Consider the following 23,871-nt stretch of genomic DNA (forward strand, 5'->3'; position numbering starts at 1 on the left):
TAATCTGTTATGCCCTAGTCTATATACTATATAAACTATTATGCCCTAGTCTATATTATATAAATTATTATGCCCTAGTCTATATACTATATGATCTGTTATGCCCTAGTCTACATACTATATAATCTGTTATACCCTAGTCTATATTATATAAACTATTATGCCCTAGTCTATATACTATATAATCAGTTATACCCTAGTCTATATTATATAAACTATTATGCCCTAGTCTATATACTCTATAATATGTGACAGTTATGCCCTAGTCTACATACTATATAATATGTTATACCCTAGTCTATATTATATAAACTATTATACCCTAGTCTATATACTATATAAACTATTATGCCCTAGTCTATATACTATGCAATTTGTTATATCCTAGTCTATAAACTATATAATCTGTTATGCCCTAGTCTATATACTATATAATCTGTTATGCCCTAGTCTATATACTATATGATCTGTTATGCCCTAGTCTATATACTATATAATCTGTTATGCCCTAGTCTATATACTCTATAATCTGTTATGCCCTAGACTATATACTTTATAATATGTGACAGTTATACCCTAGTCTATATACTATATAATCTGTTATACCCTAGTCTATATACTATATAATCTGTTATGCCCTAGTCTATAATCTGTTATGCCCTAGTCTATATACTTTATAATATCTGACAGTTATGCCCTAGTCTACATACTATATAATATGTTACACCCTAGTCTATATTATATAAACTATTATGCCCTAGTCTATATACTTTATAATATGTGACAGTTATGCCCTAGTCTATATACCATATAATCTGTTATGCCCTAGTCTATATACTATATAATCAGTTATACCCTAGTCTATATACTATATAATCTGTTATGCCCTAGTCTATATACTCTATAATCTGTTATGCCCTAGTCTATATACTATATAATCACTTATACCCTAGTCTATATACTATATAATCAGTTATACCCTAGTGTATATACTATATCATCTGTTATGCCCTAGTCTATATACTCTATAATCTGTTATGCCCTAGTCTATATACCATATAATCTGTTATACCCTAGTCTATATACTATATAATATGTTATACCCTAGTCTATATACTATACAATCTGTTATACCCTAGTCTATATACCATATAATCTGTTATGCCCTAGTCTATATACTATATAATCAGGTATACCCTAGTCTATATACTATATAATCTGTTATGCCCTAGTCTATATACTATATAATCTGTTTTACCCTAGTCTATATACTATATAAACTATTATGCCCTAGTCTATATACTATATAATCTGTTATGCCCTTGTCTATATACTATATAATCTGTTATGCCCTAGTCTATATACCATATCATCTGTTATGCCCTAGTCTATATACCATATAATCTGTTATGCCCTAGTCTATATACTATATAATCTTTTATGCCCTAGCCTACATACTTTATAATCTGTGACAGTTATACCCTACTATATAATCTGTTATGCCCTAGTCTATATACCATATAATCTGTTATGCCCTAGCCCACATACTATATAATCTGTGACAGTTATGCCCTAGTCTATATACTATATAATCTGTTATACCCTAGTCTATATACTATATAATCTGTTATGCCATAGCCTATACACTTTATTATCCGTTATACCCTAGTCTATATACTTTATAATCTGTTATACTTTAGTCTATATACTTTATAATCTGTGACAGTTATACCCTAGTCTATATACTGTCACGTTCCTGACCTTATTTCCTTTGTTCTGTATTGTTTAGTTGGTCAGGACGTGAGCTGGGTGGGCATTCTATGTTATGTGTTTCTATGTTGGGTTCATTGTCAACTAGCCTGATATGGTTCTCAATCAGGGGCAGGTGTTTTACGTTTCCTCTGATTGAGAACCATATTAAGGTAGGCTGTTCTCACTGTTTGTTTGTGGGTGATTGTTGCTGTGTCTGTGTTTGTTCGCCACACGGTACTGTTTCGTTTCGTTCGTTCGTTCGTGTGTTCCTTCCTGTTCGTGCGTTCATGTTTTATGTTCTCAAGTTCAGGTCTGTTCACGTCGTTTTTGTTATTTTGTATTTTGTTTAAGTGTTCTTCATTACGTCGCTTAAAGAAATAAAATATGGATACATACCACGCTGCATATTGGTCCGATCCTTGCTCCTCCTCAGACGAGGAGGAGGACGAACGTTACAGAATCACCCACCACAAAATGACCAAGCAGCGTGGTAACGGGCAGCAACAGCAGCAGCAGCAGCGGCCAAAATCTCAGGACTCCTGGACATGGGAGGAGATTTTAAACGGAGAAGGACCCTGGGCACAGGCTGGGGAATATCGTCACCCCAAAGTTGAGCTGGAGGGAGCGAAAGCTGAGCGGCGGCGATATGAGGAGGCAGCACGGCAGCGCGACAGGTATGAGAGGCAGCCCCAGATTTTTTTGGGGGGGGGGCTAAAGAGGAGTGTGGCTAAGCCAGGTAGCAGACCTGAGCTCACTCCTCGTGCTTATTATAAGCAGCGCGTTACTGGTCAGGCACCGTGTTATGCGGTTAAGCGCACGGTGTCGCCAGTACGTGCCCATAGCCCGGTGTGCTATAGGGCAGCCCCCCGAAAGTGTCATGTGAGTGTGGGCATCCAGCCAGGGCGTATTGTGCCTGCTCAGCACGTCTGGTCTCCGGTACGCCGTTTCGGTCCAGGGTATCCTGCGCCGGCTCTGCGTGCTGTGTCTCCGGGGCGCTGGGAGGGTGCAGTGCGTCCTATGCCTGTGCTCCGCTCGTACCGGGCAAATGTGGGAGTGGAGCCTAAGGGAGAGGTGCGCGTAGTAGGCACTAGATCTCCAGTGCTCACCCACAGCCCGGTTCAACCTGTGCCTGCACTCTGGAGGGTCCGGGCTGGAGTAGTATTCCAGCCTGGGGGAGTGGTGCCAAGGCTGCGCACCAGAGCTCCAGTGCTCTCCCACAGCCCGGTTCTTCAGGTGCCTCCTCCTAACACCAAGCCTCCTGTAGGTCTCCCCAGCCTGGTGGGTCCTGTGGCAGCCCCACGCACCAGGCTGTCTCTCCGTCTCCTCCCTACAGGTGTGCCCGTCTGCCCAGCGCCGCCTGCACTGTCCGTCTGCCCAGCGCCGCCTGCACTGCCCGTTTGCCCAGCGCCGTCTGAGCCGCCCGTCTGTCCTGAGCCTTCAGAGCCGTCCGTCAGTCAGGAGCCGCTAGAGCCGTCCGCCAGACAGGAGCTGCCAGAGCCGCCAGCCAGCCAGGAGCTGCCAGAGCCGCCAGCCAGCCAGGAGCTGCCAGAGCCGCCAGCCAGCCAGGATCTGCCAGAGCCGTCAGCCAGCCAGGATCTGCCATAGCCGTCAGCCAGCCAGGATCTGCCAGAGCCATCAGTCAGCCAGGATCTGCCAGAGCCGTCAGTCAGCCAGGATCTGCCAGAGCCGTCAGTCAGCCAGGATCTGCTAGAGCCGTCAGTCAGCCAGGATCTGCCAGAGTCGTCAGTCAGCCAGGAGCTGCCAGAGCTACCTGTCACGCCGGCGAATTCCCCCTCAGTCCGGAATTCCCCCTCAGTCCGGAGCTGCCCCTCAGTCCGGAGCTGCCCCTCAGTCCGGAGCTGCCCCTCAGTCCGGAGCTGCCCCTCAGTCCAGAGCTGCCCCTCAGTCCTGTGCTGCCCCTCAGTCCGGTGCTGCCCCTCAGTCCGGTGCTGCCCCTCAGTCCGGTGCTGCCCCTTAATCCAGTGGGGTTAATATGGAGGGTAGCCATTAGGAGGAGGCCACGGAAGCGGGGATTAACTATGGTGGGGTGGGGGCCACGTCCAGAGCCAGAGCCGCCACCTTGGACAGATGCCCACCCAGACCCTCCCCTATAGGTTCAGGTTTTGCGGCCGGAGTCCGCACCTTGGGGGGGGGGGGGGGGGGGGGGGGGGGTACTGTCACGTTCCTGACCTTATTTCCTTTGTTCTGTATTGTTTAGTTGGTCAGGACGTGAGCTGGGTGGGCATTCTATGTTATGTGTTTCTATGTTGGGTTCATTGTCAACTAGCCTGATATGGTTCTGTAACGTCCTGACCAGAGTTCTTATGTGTTTTGCTTGTTTAGTGTTGGTCAGGACGTGAGCTGGGTGGGAATTCTATGTTGTGTGTCTAGTTCGTCTGTTTCTATCTTCAGCCTGATATGGTTCTCAATCAGAGACAGCTGTCAATCGTTGTCCCTGATTGAGAATCATATATAGGTGGCTTGTTTTGTGTTGGGGATTGTGGGTGGTTATTTCCTGTCTCTGTGTTTGTGTTCTGCACCAGCTAGGACTGTGACGGTATGTTCTTTTGTTATTTTGTATAGTGTATTGTTTTGTGTTGATTAAATTCATTATGGAAAATTACCACGCTGCGTATTGGTCCTCTGATCCTTCTCGCCTCTCCTCGTCTGAGGAGGAGGACGACTTAGACTGCCGTTACAGAACCACCCACCAAACAAGGATCAAGCAGCGTGGCAACGGGCAGCAGCGACAGCAGCAGCGGTACCAGGAGGAATGGTCATGGGAGCAAATATTTAACGGAGAAGGACCCTGGGCTAAGGTTGGAGAATATCGCCGCTCTCAGGAAGAGATGGAGGCAGCTAAAGCCCAGGAGCGGTGGTCTGAGGAGGCAGCACGGAAGCGGGGCTGGAAGCCCGTGAAGAAACCCCAAAAATGTCTTGGGGGGGGGGGGGGCTAAAGGGTAGTGTGGCGAGGGCAGGTAGGAAACCTGCGCCCACTTCCCATGCTTACCGTGGAGAGCAGGAGTACGGGCAGACACCGTGTTATGCGGAAGAACGCACGGTGTCTCCTGTACGGGTGCATAGCCCGGTGCGGGTTATTCCACCTCCCCGCACTGGGCGGGCTAGAGTGAGCATTGAGCCAAGTGCCATGAAGCCGGCTCTACATATCTGGCCTCCAGTACGTCTCCTCGGGCCGGTGTACATGGCACCAGCCTTACGCATGGTGTCCCCGGTTCGCCAACACAGCCCAGTGCGGGTTATTCCACCTCCCCGCACTGGACGGGCTACGGGGAGCATGCAACCAGGTAAGGTTGGGCAGGCTCAGTGCTCAAGGGAGCCAGTACGCCTGCACGGTCCGGTATATCCGGCGCTACCTTCCCGCTCCAGCCCAGTACCACCAGTGCCTACACCACGCACCAGGCTTCCAGTGCGTCTCCAGAGCCCTGGTCCTCCTCCACGCACTCTCCCTGTGGTGCGTGTCTCCAGCTCGGTACCACCAGTTCCGGCACCACGCACCAAGCCTCCTGTGCGTCTCCAGAGCCCTGTACGCACTGTTCCTTCTCCCCGCACTCGCCCTGAGGTGCGTGCCCTCAGCCCGGTACCTCCAGTTCCGGTACCACGCACCAGGCCTATAGTGCGCATCGAGAGTCCAGTGTGCCCTGTTCCTGCTCCCTGCACTAGCCTTGAGGTGCGTGTCTCCAGTCCGGTACCACCAGTTCCGGCACCACGCACCAGGCCTACTGTGCGCCTCAGCAGGTCAGAGTCAGCCGTCTGCCCAACGCTGCCTGCACTGCTCGTCTGCCCAGCGCCGTCTGAGCTGCCTGCACTGCTCGTCTGCCCAGCACCGTCTGAGCTGCCTGCACTGCTCGTCTGCCCAGCCAGTCAGGAGCTGCCAGAGCTGCCAGCCAGTCAGGAGCTGCCAGAGACGCCAGCCAGTCAGGAGCTGCCAGAGACGCCAGCCAGTCAGGAGCTGCCAGAGCCGCCAGCCAGTCAGGAGCTGCCAGAGCCGCCAGCCAGTCAGGAGCTGCCAGAGCCGCCAGCCAGTCAGGAGCTGCCAGAGCCGCCAGCCAGTCAGGAGCTGCCAGAGCCGCCAGCCAGTCAGGAGCTGCCAGAGCTGCCCTACAGTCGTGAGCTGCCCTACAGTCGTGAGCTGCCCTACAGTCGTGAGCTGCCCTACAGTCGTGAGCTGCCCTCCAGTCGTGAGCTGCCCTCCAGTCGTGAGCTGCCCTCCAGTCGTGAGCTGCCCTACAGTCATGAGCTGCCCTCCAGTCATGAGCTGCCCTCCAGTCATGAGCTGCCCTCCAGTCATGAGCTGCCCTTCAGTCATGAGCTGCCCTCCAGTCATGAGCTGCCCTCCAGTCATGAGCTGCCCTCCAGTCATGAGCTGCCCTCCAGTCATGAGCTGCCCTCCAGTCATGAGCTAGCCTCCAGTCATGAGCTGCCCTCCAGTCATGAGCTGCCCTCCAGTCATGAGCTGCCCTCCAGTCATGAGCTGCCCTACAGTCATGAGCTGCCACCCAGTCATGAGCTGCCACCCAGTCATGAGCTGCCACCCAGTCATGAGCTGCCACCCAGTCCGGAGCTGCCACCCAGTCCGGAGCTGCCACTCAGTCCGGAGCTGCCACTCAGTCCGGAGCTGCCACTCAGTCCGGAGCTGCCATTCAGTCCGGAGCTGCCATTCAGTCCGGAGCTGCCATTCAGTCCGGAGCTGCCATTCGTCCTGAGCTGCCTCTCTGTCCGGAGTTGCCCCTCTGTCCTGAGCTACCTCTCTGTCCTGAGCTCCCTCTCTGTCCTGAGCTACCTCTCTGTCCTGAGCTACCTCTCTGTCCTGAGCTACCTCCTAAATCATGTGGGGGCCTTGGGGAGGATTCTTAGGCCAAGGTCGTGGGCGAGGGTCGCCACTCAAAGGACGCTAAGGAGGGGGACAAAGACAGTGGTGGAGTGGTGTCCTCGTCCACCGCCGGAGCCGCCACCGCGGACAGATGCCCACCCAGACCCTCCCCTTGAGTTTTAGGGGTGCGTTCGGAGTCCGCACCTCGGGGGGGGGGGGGGGTACTGTAACGTCCTGACCAGAGTTCTTATGTGTTTTGCTTGTTTAGTGTTGGTCAGGACGTGAGCTGGGTGGGAATTCTATGTTGTGTGTCTAGTTCGTCTGTTTCTATGTTCAGCCTGATATGGTTCTCAATCAGAGACAGCTGTCAATCGTTGTCCCTGATTGAGAATCATATATAGGTGGCTTGTTTTGTGTTGGGGATTGTGGGTGGTTATTTCCTGTCTCTGTGTTTGTGTTCTGCACCAGCTAGGACTGTGACGGTATGTTCTTTTGTTATTTTGTATAGTGTATTGTTTTGTGTTGATTAAATTCATTATGGAAAATTACCACGCTGCGTATTGGTCCTCTGATCCTTCTCGCCTCTCCTCGTCTGAGGAGGAGGACGACTTAGACTGCCGTTACAGGTTCTCAATCAGGGGCAGGTGTTTTACGTTTCCTCTGATTGAGAACCATATTAAGGTAGGGTGTTCTCACTGTTTGTTTGTGGGTGATTGTTGCTGTGTCTGTGTTTGTTCGCCACACGGTACTGTTTCGTTTCGTTCGTTCGTGTGTTCCTTCCTGTTCGTGCGTTCATGTTTTATGTTCTTAAGTTCAGGTCTGTTCACGTCGTTTTTGTTATTTTGTATTTTGTTTAAGTGTTCTTCATTACGTCGCTTAAAGAAATAAAGTATGGATACATACCACGCTGCATATTGGTCCGATCCTTGCTCCTCCTCAGACGAGGAGGAGGACGAACGTTACAATATACTATATAATCTGTTATACCCTAGTCTATATTCTTTATTTTTATTTAACCTTCATTTAACGGTACAGTTCCCTACGTAGGCAGTACAGTCCCATACGTAGGCAGTACAGTCCCATACGTAGGCAGTACAGTTCCATACCTAGGCAGTACAGTTCCATGCGTAGGCAGTACAGTTCCATACGTAGGCAGTACAGTTCCATACGTAGGCAGTACAGTTCCATACGTAGGCAGTACAGTTCCATACGTAGGCAGTACAGTTCCATACGTAGGCAGTACAGTTCCATACGTAGGCAGTACAGTCCCATACGTAGGCAGTACAGTCCCATACGTAGGCAGTACAGTTCCATACATAGGCAGTACAGTTCCATGCGTAGGCAGTACAGTTCCATACGTAGGCAGTACAGTCCCATACGTAGGCAGTACAGTCCCATACATTGGCAGTACAGTTCCATACGTAGGCATTACAGTTCCATACGTAGGCAGTACAGTTCCATACGTAGCCAGTACAGTCCCCATGTGTAGGCAGTACAGTCCCCATATGTAGGCAGTACAGTCCCCATATGTAGGCAGTACAGACCCCATGTGTAATATGGACAGAGGAAAGAGTGTTTGAGAAGCGAAATGGTGTCATGGAAAATGTGTTTCTCTCTCTCTTCATTGTTGTGTAATTTGATTTGCACGCAGCAGATCCTAATGCACTACAGTGACCCAGCAGATCCTAATGCACTACAGTGACCCAGCAGATCCTAATGCACTACAGTGACCCAGCAGATCCTAATGCACTACAGTGACCCAGCAGATCCTAATGCACTACAGTGACCCAGCAGATCCTAATGCACTACAGTGACCCAGCAGATCCTAATGCACTACAGTGACCCAGCAGATCCTAATGCACTACAGTGACCCAGCAGATCCTAATGCACTACAGTGGCCCAGCAGATCCTAATGCACTACAGTGACCCAGCAGATCCTAATGCACTACAGTGACCCAGCAGATCCTAATGCACTACAGTGACCCAGCAGATCCTAATGCACTATAGTGGCCCAGCAGATCCTAATGCACTACAGTGACCCAGCAGATCCTAATGCACTACAGTGACCCAGCAGATCCTAATGCACTACAGTGACCCAGCAGATCCTAATGCACTACAGTGACCCAGCAGATCCTAATGCACTACAGTGACCCAGCAGATCCTAATGCACTACAGTGACCCAGCAGATCCTAATGCACTACAGTGGCCCAGCAGATCCTAATGCACTACAGTGACCCAGCAGATCCTAATGCACTACAGTGGCCCAGCAGATCCTAATGCACTACAGTGGCCCAGCAGATCCTAATGCACTACAGTGACCCAGCAGATCCTAATGCACTACAGTGGCCCAGCAGATCCTAACGCACTACAGTGACTCAGCAGATCCTAATGCACTACAGTGACCCAGCAGATCCTAATGCACTACAGTGGCCCAGCAGATCCTAATGCACTACAGTGACCCAGCAGATCCTAATGCACTACAGTGGCCCAGCAGATCCTAATGCACTACAGTGGCCCAGCAGATCCTAACGCACTACAGTGACTCAGCAGATCCTAATGCACTACAGTGGCCCAGCAGATCCTAATGCACTACAGTGACCCAGCAGATCCTAATGCACTACAGTGACCCAGCAGATCCTAATGCACTACAGTGGCCCAGCAGATCCTAATGCACTATAGTGGCCCAGCAGATCCTAACGCACTATAGTGGCCCAGCAGATCCTAATGCACTACAGTGGCCCAGCTATTCAAAGAGGCTGTGGATGTACATCATCAGTGTGCGGCTCTCCGTCTGTTTGCTGAAATGTAACAAACTGTTTGAGATAGAAACACTGTATTTTCTTCGTTTTTTAATATACTATATAATCTGTTATACCCTAGTCTATATTCTTTATTTTTATTTAACCTTCATTTAACGGTACAGTTCCCTACGTAGGCAGTACAGTCCCATACGTAGGCAGTACAGTCCCATACGTAGGCAGTACAGTTCCATACCTAGGCAGTACAGTTCCATGCGTAGGCAGTACAGTTCCATACGTAGGCAGTACAGTTCCATACGTAGGCAGTACAGTTCCATACGTAGGCAGTACAGTTCCATACGTAGGCAGTACAGTTCCATACGTAGGCAGTACAGTTCCATACGTAGGCAGTACAGTCCCATACGTAGGCAGTACAGTCCCATACGTAGGCAGTACAGTTCCATACATAGGCAGTACAGTTCCATGCGTAGGCAGTACAGTTCCATACGTAGGCAGTACAGTCCCATACGTAGGCAGTACAGTCCCATACATTGGCAGTACAGTTCCATACGTAGGCATTACAGTTCCATACGTAGGCAGTACAGTTCCATACGTAGCCAGTACAGTCCCCATGTGTAGGCAGTACAGTCCCCATATGTAGGCAGTACAGTCCCCATATGTAGGCAGTACAGACCCCATGTGTAATATGGACAGAGGAAAGAGTGTTTGAGAAGCGAAATGGTGTCATGGAAAATGTGTTTCTCTCTCTCTTCATTGTTGTGTAATTTGATTTGCACGCAGCAGATCCTAATGCACTACAGTGACCCAGCAGATCCTAATGCACTATAGTGGCCCAGCAGATCCTAATGCACTACAGTGGCCCAGCTATTCAAAGAGGCTGTGGATGTACATCATCAGTGTGCGGCTCTCCGTCTGTTTGCTGAAATGTAACAAACTGTTTGAGATAGAAACACTGTATTTTCTTCGTTTTTTATGAATTATGAAATTATGAAAAATATGAATAACATTCCAGACATGAGGCCAAAGAGCAGCGTTTTTGGTCATTGTGTCACGACTTCCGCCGAAGTTGGTGCCTCTCCTTGTTCGGGCGGCGTTCGGGTTAGGGTTAGGGTCACCGGTTTTCTAGCCGCCACCAATCTACGTTTCATTGTCCATTTGTTTTGTCTTTATTGTACACACCTGTTTTCCATTACATTATTAGTTATTCCCTATTTAACCCTCTGGTTCCCACATGGTTTTGTGCGTGTTTATTTGTTGTTAAGTGTTCTCATTGTCTGTGAGCTGGAGTATTTCCCCTTCGTGGAATTATTTTTGCTGTTTATTCGAGTAAAGTACGTTTTTTTACTCAGTTATGTGTCCTGCGCCTGACTCCTTCCTACCTGCTGCACATTGACACTTGACACATTGATGGCAAGAAAGAGCTAGCCCTTCAGCTAGGCTACTGTCAGCATACAGAGAATCAGAAGACACTTTGCCCACCATGGGTTTGATGATTTTATAAGCTACTTTATTATTATTATCATAATGCACATTATTTGAATTAATAAAAAGGCTATAGTAAAAAAGCTTTCGTAACTTTGCAGGTAATGTTCAATAACAAAACTCAACAAAAAAATCACACCGACAAGGTCTTCAGTATGACCGACCTTGTTAAACGGAACAAGTGTTCAGCTCCTAGCAAATCTGGAGGAGGCAGGCTGTAATCATTTACATATCCGGAACATTCTAAGGCATTGAGATTCCATCCTGTTTCGAGCACCATGTGGCAATGTGACAACTCTCTAACAAGGGTGAACTCTGGAGGTCAGAGCATTGAATCCCCCCCCTCCACTGTGGGATGGTGAATAGGCCCTTAATAAAAGTGAGGGGGAGGGGCCATGCTTGAGCAAGCAATCCCACTCAGGAACTTCTATTTCTATCATTTAATTTCACAATACACAACGGTCCTCTTTGTGACCGGAGGAGGACTTATTAAACTCAACAAATTAACATGAGCGCTTAGACAGAGCCGCAATGTTGGTGGTGGGCAATCAACCAGCCACACTGAAGACAGGGAAGACAAGAGAGGTGTGGATGTGTGGAGAGAATGAGCAGTGAAGAGGAGAGAGGTAAAAGAAGAGGAGGAGAGAGACAGCAGGAGAGGTGGGAAGGTGGAACAGGAAAAGAGAGAGGTGGGGAGAGAAAGAGAAAGGGATAAAATAGCAGTGGTATTTTGGTTGGACTAAGTGGTTTCACCACATAGAGCAGCTCAGATAGTCTGAGAGGATTTGTGGGACTCATCTGCTGTTTAATTGACAAAGAAGATTGGTCAAATCCTCGGCCAAATAGAGAGAGCACCAGAAATCATTCAGTTAGGATGACAAATAACTAATTAATATGGATATTAAGCGTATGTGACCCATGGCAGACAGCTGGGGTATGTCGCACGTAACTACTTCACAGAAGAGGCATTTGAACATAATTTTTTGGGTTTTTTCATCAAAATTATATATTTTTTCTTCCAGAAATACCTTATTGAACATGTAAACTTTCATGTGCCTTACTAACAACGTTGTATGTCCTCTGTAAATATAAATCAAATGTGAAATCACGAAGGTGTTTAGACACTGAGAAAATACAGAATTATGCCCAGCCATGATTAGTTCAGATAACGAGGGGGCTGGAACATTCACGAGAAAGAGAGTCCATTCTGTAACTCAAGGCTTCTCTGTCAAATGGCACATCCTGCTCTCTGCTACCACAGATATTTGAAATATCCATTGGATTTACTAATATTTTCATCATGGACTACATGCAAAGTGTAGCTACAGCTTTCAATACCAGTGTTGTCCTGAATAGAGCTGCTGGTATTGACACAGCTCTGTCTTCTGTGGCTAAAGCAGTCTGGACTGGTGGAAGCCGAGTGGGAGGGATTATTTTGAAAGTGATTCACCATAATCCATACACCTGTAAGAGTCTACCGTTAAAATGCCAAGATACATTATTTTCTCAACTGTATAAAAAGTTGTTTTCATTTTTCTTATTTAACCAGGCAAGTCAGTAAAAACAAATTCTTATTTACAATGACGGCCTACCCCGACGGCGCTGGACCAACAACGTTGTAGCTGTTCAATGTGAAATATTATCTTTCTTATACAACAAAAGGCAATTTAATACTGCAAATGGTTTGCCTAATGGGGTATCTTAGTGAGATAATGTTCAGAGAATCTATTTTGGCAATTTAGTGAAAGTATTAATTTTCTAAATATATTTATCCCAAGTATTAATGTAGATCAAGTGTGAAAAGAGACGGTTGGTCACATATTTAAACTCATTCCAAAAAAATGCTGTGAATGCCACTGAAAATGTCTAAATAATAATTTTTTTAAAAACATGTTGGGCAGGCAAGAGGGGGCAATATTGTGATTAATGAAACTTCATAAACAAATGGTTGAGTGACTGAGTAAATGTGTAATGTGTAATTATCCCTTGTAACATTAGTCTTACACCGGTGGTGGAACGACATAGGTCACAAGTGAGAATTCCAGATATTTCAACAGCAAACAGGCCCAACTGCATCTCTGCAGACTTCACACAAATATGCATTTGAAGTTATTTATGAGCTGTCCCCAGTTCCTGTTTTCATCATCTGGAGTGGGCCTGGGACCAGCTGTGCTCTCCTAACAGGATTGGATAGGTTACTTTTTAAATGTAATCCGATACAGTTACTAGTTACCTGTCCAAAATTGTAATCAGTAACGTAACTTTTGGATTACCCAAACTCAGTAACGTAATCTGATTACATTCAGTTACTTTTAGATTAATTTCCCCTTAAGAGGCATTAGAAGAAGACAAAAATGTATGTTACCAATTTAACAACATCTATTGCAGGATAAATCATTGTTAAAGTTTACATAGCTGGCCATATATGGATGATATATTTTCATTTATGGGTTGGTTATGTAGGCTTCTTCTAACCCATCGCTGTCTACTACATATAATAATACGATTAAATTATATCTTTACATTAATATATCTAATTTATAAGACCCAAAAATCGATGTAACAACTACAGATTTACTTTAAGTGTATCAAAAGTGTGCGAGTTTGAGAATGTGTCCATTAGGCCTACATTTTTTTATCAGCATGTATTAGATTGAGCAATAAAAGCACCACTTTTATTCCATAAGCTGGGATCTGCACTATGCAGCTGTTATAAGAGCACATTTTTCACTGGCTGTCCACTGGTTTCAAAAACAGTCATTGATAGGCAGCTTAAACTTCTTGAATTCAGCCATTATTGGGTTCAAATACACATCCCTTACATGTAACTCCCCAACCCTGCCTACACACACGACCTCTAACTGAGATCATCTTGAATCAACTAAGAGCATGGGAAACATTATCTCACCCTCTGTTATTGCTCAGGCATCGGTTGACAAGCCGTTGATTCAGAGAGTGAAAACACTCGCCCAGCGGCATGACGTTCACAGCTATGGAACATTTCCTCTCATTTCCTCTCATTTCCTCTCATTTCCTCCCCTTTCATCTCCTTTCCTCTCATTTCCTTTAATTTTATCTCCTTTCATCTCCTCTCATTTCCTCTCGTTTCCTCTCGTTTCCCTCTCGTTTCCTCTCGTTTCCCTCTCCTTTCCCTCTCCTTTCCCTCTCCTTTCCTCTCCTTTCCCTCTCCTTTCCCCTTGTCCAGCTTAGAATACAGGGTCACTGTGTATATACATTTCTAAATGTAATCCGTTACAGTTACTAGTTACCTGTCCAAAATTGTAATCAGTAACGTAACTTTTGGATTACCCAAACTCAGTAATGTAATCTGATTACATTCAGCTACTTTTAGATTACTTTCCCCTTAAGAGGCATTAGAAGAAGATTGAATGACATCTATTGCAGGATAAATCATTGTTAAAGTTTACATAGCTGGCCTTAATATATGGATGTTATATTTTCATTTATGGGTTGGTTATGTAGGCTTCTTCTAACCCATCGCTGTCTACTACATATAATAATACGATTCAATTATATCTTTACATTAATATATCTAATGTATAAGTCCAAAAAATGGATGTAGTAACTACAGATTGTCCCTTTAAGTGTATCAAAACTGTACAAGTTTGAGAATGTGTCCATTAGGCCTATGGACATATATTTTTATATCAGCATTTATTAGATTGAGCAATAAAAGCCCCACTTTTATTCCATAGGCTGGGATCCGCACTATGCAGCTATTATAAGAGTACATTTTTCACTGGCTGTCCACTGCTTTCTAAAACAGTCATTGATAGGCAGCTTAATCCCCTCAATTTATGTTCCTCAGATATGTTTGGGATAGACTGTTTCATTAGGCAGAGATGAACACAATGTATGTTTAGCGTATCAGTGCAGTGAAGAATGACGTTCTAAAATTACAGTCAATGGAGACATCAGCATTGGGATTGAGGGAGACGAGCAACGTTTCACACAAGTTGTCAAACATCACCAAGTTGTAGACCTTGAGTAATAGAGGCACACCAATCCGATGACAGACAACTGCACTCATTAGATGAGTCATGAAACGAGTTTCAAAATTACATTACTCATTTGGGTTAGCAATCAAGTGAATATTTATCTCTTTCTCAGATTACAGTCATAAACAATTGGAGCTCCGTTTAGATCTCGAAGTTTAACGCCAGTGGTGAATCACTCTTTCCAGAGAACTATTGTGTCGAGTGCTGGCTGTAAACAACAGAGAAAAACTGTTTTTTAACTAAGGAGTTCAAGAGTTTCCATGCAGGATTTTTTTTCTTCTCTTTTTGGCTATCAATGTCTCGCTCTAAAACTAACAGAGACGACCTGTTCAGAGTCAAGTATGTCCATAATTTGCCGTATTTGATTAGCCTTTACTCCTGCAGTCACAAGACAGCCCTACATGTTAACCAGTATATAATAATTCAAACCTCACAAGCCTATTAATTTCTCTTTCATATTGACAATTGTCTCTATAAAAGAGAAATTGACAAGCTTGTGACTTTCCCCTTTTGGCATCTGCCACCTCTTTCCTTACAGAACCCCTATAAACTGGCGGTAGGTGAAGCAATGACAGACAAATATTGATGCCACCTGTACTTTAAATAATGAAACAGCAAGTAGTCACTCCTAGGCCCCTGTATTGCAGAAAAAAATGACTTTCTCAGCTGCTGTATATCATGAATGATCAGTTATCCTATCTTTCTTAGATTACGATAATCTCCCAAGGGGCCATAGTTTATATCATGCTAATTTCCCAAGGGGCCATAGTTTAGTTCATGCTAATTTCCCAATGGGCCATAGTTTAGATCAGGCTAATTTCCCAATGGGCCATAGTTTAGATCAGGCTAATTTCACAAGGGGACATAGTTTATATCATGCTAATCTCCCAAGGGGACATAGTTTAGATCATGCTAATCTCCCTATGGGCCATAGTTTAGATCATGCTAATTCCCCAAGGGGCCATAGTTTAGATCATGCTAATTTCCCAAGGGGCCATAGTTTAGATCATGCTAATTTCCCAAGGGGCCATAGTTTAGTGCTGCATGATTTCACAATCTACTACTCAAGGCTGTTGGCATGGAGGAGGTACATAGCAACGGAGGTCAATGCTAAGTGGGCAGGTGAATGTCACCTGACTTTAGAGCTGAATAGAAGTTTGCAGAACATTGGGAACATCTAACTCCATGCTGAATCAAGTCTCACTTTGGGCTTCACAGGCCCCAGTCAGAGCCAAGATCCAGATCCTCCCACATCCTCAGTATATCCGCTGGTATAGTACATATACCATAGACGCATCGGAGAAACAGTGGGGAATGTTTTAAATGTGACACCACCTCAAGGAGAACGAGATGAGGGAATCAAATATACTGTAGACAGTTGTCAGTTATCTACAGTCTGATCTCTGAGAGGCACCATCTGTTCTCCATGGCTTCAAGTCATCCTGTTTATTTTGGGGTGTAGTCACCAGTACATGCATGCATTCCTGATTTAATCTACAGCAGAGTCTTCAGTGTGTTTTCCTACGAAGCATGGAAAACAACAAGTATCCCTGAACAACCGTAAGACATTCATTACACTGAAAGATAACAGTTCAATCATCAAAACCACTTGAGAGATCCTTACGCTTGTTTGTTACTTTTCAGTGATCATCGATAGTCATCAACACATTACAGGCTGCTAGCTCACTTCTTATTAGTGGTTCTCGTGGTGACAGAGTTATATGGATGGCACACACCACACCGAATGTCGGTCTGCCGTTTGTTCGGCGCGGTATGTTTTAGGGTCCTCCCTGCCGGTGGACGTATGACCGGCGACATTTTTGCACAAATCTACATGTAGAATCGGTTTGCACTCAGGTTGCAAATTACGGCTGGCACTCTGTTCAGAGGTGCTAAGTACCTTTGGCCGGCAAACGCTACCGGTGTGCCCGTGCTCAACCAATACCTCATTACAAGAAGACCATCAGCAATCACTACTACACTCAATGGTAGGTTGAAGTGGTTGAAGTGAATAGAAATGGAATTACTCGTTCCCATGCCTCCTAGGGGACTTGTTGTCTTAAAGTCCTACTGAGAGGATTTGAATATGAACAGAGCCTGAGGCAGTGGACAATGCTCATGGTCAGTGGCAACGCAGGCCAATATCCTCTTAGAGAGGGAGAGAGAGATACAAGAAGAGGGGCTGCAATGTGTTATCTTACAGGGAGTCCGTCTACTCCGCAACTTTCAATTCAGTGAACTTCCCTCTGCATCAACAGCCACTGAAGTCACACACAAAGGAGCGGGGCCAAATTAGGAGCACAATGAGTCCACTGTGGGAGCTTCAGAGGAAATGAATGAATGCTGTTGATACACGTTCTCACACTGTCAGTGTTCTCACCTCCCAGTCCCTCCATAGCCTCAGCTGCACCATTGCAAATCAACAGGAGAGCTCCATTCCATTGGTTTTCTCAGAACCCATCTATCACTGTAAGAAGGAAGGCTCAGCTCACCCAGTAAAATACTATTCGTTACCACTGTAGTAGACTGAAAACAAAGCAAAAAAATTAGGCCTACCTTGGATAGGGTTAACAGTCTATTTCTGCATTAATGAGAATGATGCTACTCCTGTTAATGAAGGACCGTGCACTATGATATTATGAACATAAAAGACTATGACTGCAGCTTAACAGCTTAGACAACATGGGGGCGACTGAGAGTCCTCTATACTGTCTGTCCCATCTGGCACACAGTCTCTTACAGCCACAAAGCTCATAAGTCTGCTGGGAGCCTTTAAGAAGTATTTTGCTGAACCTGTGGCATTGGCGCCAAGCTAGCTCTCTCCTCCCAGGCATGCATCCCCAGGGTGGCTGGGAACACAGATGGACAACACTTGGGACTGAGTCAGAGAGCCCAGTGGGACACAGGAATTACACCCTAGTTTAACTACTCCCAGTCCCAGTTCAGCCCTTCACATCGCATGGCACGACACAGCGTGACTTGCCCAGAGACTGAGACAAGGTGAAAATGATGGAGTCTATGGACTCCAAGTTTGTTTTGATAACCAAATGACACAGCATAATGGATGTTTTTGTCTATAAACTAAAACTCGTCCACTGTCTGCCCACACAACTCTGAAACTCATTAGTAACAGCTGTACTGAGTTGCATACACAGATGTCTTTAGCTGCAAAAATAAACACCCTCAAATCATTGGATACATCAGTCATCAATCTGACGCACTTCTTTAGGCTATTGGAGAATGCATTTGTCTGACCAATCAATAAACAATATCATGTTTCCATCAAAACCAATCTACACAGGAACATTCAAGTTGTCAGTATTCACATGGATTTGTGATCAATAAGCCATTTAGTTAGAAGTTGAGAAACAAAAGAGCAGTATATGGATCAATATATATATATATATATATATATATATATATATATATATATATATATATATATATATATATATATATCATATATACTTATACTGATAGTGACTTATATATTTATATATATATATATATATATATATATATATATATATATATATATATATATATATATATATATATATATATCATATATACTTATACTGATAGTGACTTGGGTTATCACCTCCTGTTAGAAGTGCTCAGCCCAAACCGAGCTGCGCTGACTGTATGGAAATCCTTTCAGATTTATCTCCCTCTTATCAACTTGCACAAGTTGTTCAACTACTCTTTAACGCTGATAGCATAGCAAACCCGGTCAGATCAAAATGATTTGGGTTGAAACGTATTGTAAACATGACAATTTAAGATGCGCTTTGCGCGGGGACTAAACAGAACAGGCATGGAACAAGTTGTCATTTTATAATGTAAGTTTTAACTCAAACACAAAAAGGAATTAATATTTAAATAGAAACGTACCCATTTTTTGTTTCCCAGTTTCTGAAGATTAGGTGTCTGTTGAAAGTTCAGCTAACGGGCGATGTTGCGTCCGGAGATGCACAGCGAACGCCAGACTAGTCCACTGAGTTGCTGCTGCGCGTCGTCCCGTTTGGAGACAGGCTGACTGACGTCACCACCGGAGGATTGGTGTGTAGGATTGATTAGTTTAGTTTAGTTTAGTTTATTAGGATCTCCATTAGCTACTGCACATGCATAAGCTACTCTTCCTGGGGTTCACATAAAATAGTACTAGACAAGAACAATATAAGATATTACAAAACAAATAAATAAAATATGAGTTATATATAGGAAAGACACCGAGACAACAAAAATACTATTTGCACACTATTCATATATACATATTCATATCCTTGTATACAGTATAGTTAAAATAGTTATTTAGAAAGAGTAGAGGATCTGTATTACAATATGTTTTTAGAGCCAGGACAGGACAGCACTATGTTCGGGCCCCTCACCTCTCCCCTCTTCAGAGGACAGAGAAGTTTGTTGGTCATTCAACCCTGGATACTTTATCTTGGTTTATGTTATTAAACATTCTTCTGCTGGTCCAGATAAAAGACCACTGTCTAAACTTAGACCAGTGCAGGTTTGCCTTTGCCTGAGTGAAGACATGATCTGGGTTAATTTATCCACATAATAGAGCCCCACAGTGGAGCTGTCATAATACCCATAAAACCTAGTGGTCAAACAAGGAAATGGTTCCAATCGTTTTTCCACCATTCATTTTTCCCATAGGGGATTTTAGAAACACTTAAAATAAGGGCTGTGTTTTGTGTAGTCTTGCCCTGGTGTGACGTTTTGATAACCATGTAAATCTCTCTAGGACAAGGTGACTTTTATCAATATATATATTAGAAGTGTTTCTAAAATCCCCTATGGGAAAAATGATTGAAACCATTTCCTTGTTTGACCGTTAGGTTTTATGGGTGTTATGACTCATACTATGCTCTATGCCTTAGCTAAACTGTTTTGAGGGAAGGTAATACATTTGTAATCCCAATTAGATCATAATATCAAGTTATATATATTTTTTTTTAAACTATATTTGTCTGGTGAGACTGGCTTAGCACTGCAGGGTAAGCCAAGGCTTATTCTCAATGCTGTAGTATCCTGTCTACCCCTGAAGCTCCCAGTAATCCAATGTTTTGGATAAGGTGTTATCATGTCAGCTGGGCTATCCTGTGCAAGAAAGTCAACAAGGTCAAAGAACCAATGAGCACTCATCACAGATCATAGGTTAACCCCAGACCTGCAGCGTCAGTGAATCCAACCTGCTGTCCAATAACTCAATGTAGAAATCAAAATAACTGGAGAAAATACAATCCCCCATAAAGAGAAAAGACCAAACATTAGAGGCTGTAGTCTCTAAGGATTGGATTCAATTTGTACCACAGAAGTATCGCGGAAGATCCGAGTTAAAATAGTCGAGGTAATTTCGATTGAGCTGACATTTGCACAGTGAATGACGTTTCCGCGGACGCGGGAACATTGCCTTTAAATTTCAATCAAGCTATAACGTGTATCTTGCGCGATACTTCTGCAATACGGATTGAATTCCCAACTACATTCTATTACCTACCTTGTTTAATCTAATTCATATTTTTTTGAGCGAATGGTCAGTGGTCCAGAACATAAATGCAAATACTTTGTACACTGCAAATTGACCGCAATAAACCCAAACAGATATAGAATTTGACAAAAACATAATAATATCAAACCTTGATTACATTGAGAAATGATCACATAGTCTCTCTATTTAGTCAATGCATGGAAATACTTGGGTACAGATATCCTAAAATAAAATCCCTTGGTGCTAATTTTCTGGTGGTGGTCAGAAAACTTATTGAAATCACCAGAGGGGCCAATTCGGCCTGTGGGCCGCCAGTTGGGAAACCATATCGTCCCCCTCAGACTCACCATCATTCCAGTCCCTCTGCTTCTCATTAAAGAGTGGAGAAACACACAATGCCAATCAGCATTGATCCAGTGCATTGGTATCCGGTATCCAAGGAGGCCACAGTGTTCTGCAGGCCCAGTCTTTTCACTGTCGGCCAAATGGCCAATTCTCAATGGGCCACTTCATGGTCAAGCAGGGCTTCCACCCAACATGGCAAGGACAACACACAGAGAATGGAAGCTTTTGGTACCACTACCAGCTATGTCTCACTGAGAGATAGAAGGAACATCTACTGTGGTCATGGAAATTCTTACACAGGGACACTCAAAGTCAATCTTAAATGAATCATAATTTATTTGTCAGCGTGCTGGAGAGGTTCCAACCAACTCAATGCACCGTAGTACACATGTCTGTCAGAAAACTCTCCCGGGGCTGTCCCAACAGTTGCCTTATATACCGCGATACACAGGCAAGTTATATTTGCATGATTTACCATAATGAATTAATAATTACCGGTTTGTTCTATTCATGTGTGTAACGGCAGTCTACTTCGTCCTCCTCCTCAGACGAGGAGAGGCGAGAAGGATCAGAGGACCAATGTGCAGCGTGGTAATTTGACATAATGAATTCAATTAGACAAAACAATACACTATACAAAATAACAAAAGAACATACCGTCACAGTCCTAGCTGGTGCAGAACACAAACACAGAGACATGAAATAACCACCCACAATCCCCAACACAAAACAAGCCACCTATATATGATTCTCAATCAGGGACAACGATTGACAGCTGTCTCTGATTGAGAACCATATCAGGCTGAACATAGAAACAGACGAACTAGACACACAACATAGAATTCCCACCCAGCTCACGTCCTGACCAACACTAAACAAGCAAAACACATAAGAACTCTGGTCAGGACGTTACAATGTGACCGACCAATACTGTTTCATAACATGTGACAGACCAACACCCCACGAGGCTTCTCCTCTCTAAACTGAGACTTTGAAACTGAGATATCTTTTGTTCTCAAAACACGGTCATTCGTTCTAAAAAAAACAATGGTCTGGGCGTAATGCTAAATTGCAGCTACTGATAGGTGTGATTTGTACAGTCAGCCACTTGCGTGGACAAGGAAATTGGTTATTAGAACCGCACATGAATAGAACACAGAAATGAGTTATAAGAATAGCACAAACATAAAAAGGCTTGACATCAGGCACATTTTGCCATTAATATCAACAGGATTGCAATGCGTTAAGAGTTTGCTCATGAATCATGAGCAAAGCTTCTAGAACACAATAGTATGTGAGTGACCCTCTGTTGTTGTCCAGTAGTATGTGAGTGACAGCCTGTTGTTGTCCAGTAGTGAGGGAGTGACCCTCTGTTGTTGTCCAGTAGTATGTGAGTGACAGCCTGTTGTTGTCCAGTAGTGAGGGAGTGACCCTCTGTTGTTGTCCAGTAGTATGTGAGTGACAGCCTGTTGTTGTCCAGTAGTATGTGAGTGACAGCCTGTTGTTGTCCAGTAGTATGTGAGTGACAGCCTGTTGTTGTCCAGTAGTATGTGAGTGACAGCCTGTTGTGGTCCAGTAGTATGTGAGTGACAGCCTGTTGTTGTCCAGTAGTATGTGAGTGACAGCCTGTTGTTGTCCAGTAGTATGTGAGTGACAGCCTGTTGTGGTTCAGTAGTATGTGAGTGACAGCCTGTTGTTGTTCAGTAGTATGTGAGTGACAGTCTGTTGTGGTCCAGTAGTATGTGAGTGACAGCCTGTTGTGGTCCAGTAGTATGTGAGTGACAGCCTGTTGTGGTCCAGTAGTATGTGAGTGACAGCCTGTTGTTGTCCAGTAGTATGTGAGTGACAGCCTGTTGTGGTTCAGTAGTATGTGAGTGACAGCCTGTTGTGGTCCAGTAGTATGTGAGTGACAGCCTGTTGTTGTCCAGTAGTATGTGAGTGACAGCCTGTTGTTGTCCAGTAGTATGTGAGTGATAGCCTGTTGTGGTTCAGTAGTATGTGAGTGACCCTCTGTTGTTGTCCAGTAGTATGTGAGTGACAGCCTGTTGTGGTTCAGTAGTATGTGAGTGACAGCCTGTTGTTGTCCAGTAGTATGTGAGTGACAGCCTGTTGTTGTCCAGTAGTATGTGAGTGACAGCCTGTTGTTGTCCAGTAGTATGTGAGTGACAGCCTGTTGTTGTCCAGTAGTATGTGAGTGACAGCCTGTTGTTGTCCAGTAGTATGTGAGTGACAGCCTGTTGTTGTCCAGTAGTATGTGAGTGACCCTCTGTTGTTGTCCAGTAGTATGTGAGTGACAGCCTGTTGTTGTCCAGTAGTATGTGAGTGACAGCCTGTTGTGGTTCAGTAGTATGTGAGTGACAGCCTGTTGTGGTTCAGTAGTATGTGAGTGACAGCCTGTTGTGGTTCAGTAGTATGTGAGTGACAGCCTGTTGTGGTTCAGTAGTATGTGAGTGACCCTGTAGTATGTGAGTGACAGCCTGTTGTTGTCCAGTAGTATGTGAGTGACAGCCTGTTGTGGTTCAGTAGTATGTGAGTGATAGCCTGTTGTGGTTCAGTAGTATGTGAGTGACAGTCTGTTGTGGTTCAGTAGTATGTGAGTGACAGTCTGTTGTGGTTCAGTAGTATGTGAGTGACAGCCTGTTGTTGTCCAGTAGTATGTGAGTGACAGCCTGTTGTGGTTCAGTAGTATGTGAGTGACAGCCTGTTGTGGTTCAGTAGTATGTGAGTGATAGCCTGTTGTGGTTCAGTAGTATGTGAGTGACAGTCTGTTGTGGTTCAATAGTATGTGAGTGACAGTCTGTTGTGGTTCAGTAGTATGTGAGTGACAGCCTGTTGTTGTCCAGTAGTATGTGAGTGACAGCCTGTTGTTGTCCAGTAGTATGTGAGTGACAGTCTGTTGTGGTTCAGTAGTATGTGAGTGACAGCCTGTTGTTGTCCAGTAGTATGTGAGTGACAGCCTGTTGTGGTTCAGTAGTATGTGAGTGACAGCCTGTTGTGGTTCAGTAGTATGTGAGTGACCCTCTGTTGTTGTCCAGTAGTATGTGAGTGACCCTCTGTTGTTGTCCAGTAGTATGTGAGTGACAGCCTGTTGTTGTCCAGTAGTATGTGAGTGACCCTCTGTTGTTGTCCAGTAGTATGTGAGTGACCCTCTGTTGTTGTCCAGTAGTATGTGAGTGA

General features: G+C 44.8%; 1 protein-coding gene across 2 annotated transcripts in view; it reads right to left on the bottom strand.

Moving 5' to 3' along the window:
* The window catches only part of LOC120058534 (neuronal membrane glycoprotein M6-b-like), a 76,782-nt gene extending 57,937 nt beyond the window's left edge, over window positions 1-18,845 (bottom strand). For both annotated transcript variants that reach the window (XM_039007262.1, XM_039007261.1), the window contains exon 1: window positions 18,738-18,845. In XM_039007262.1, the coding sequence (XP_038863190.1) occupies window positions 18,738-18,741 (4 nt within the window). In that variant the 5' untranslated portion in view covers window positions 18,742-18,845. The remainder of the gene's footprint in view (window positions 1-18,737) is intronic.
* Window positions 18,846-23,871: the final 5,026 nt, after the last annotated feature.

The sequence above is a fragment of the Salvelinus namaycush genome, chromosome 13 (assembly GCF_016432855.1).
Source record: "Salvelinus namaycush isolate Seneca chromosome 13, SaNama_1.0, whole genome shotgun sequence".
Taxonomy (NCBI): Eukaryota; Metazoa; Chordata; class Actinopteri; order Salmoniformes; family Salmonidae; genus Salvelinus; species Salvelinus namaycush.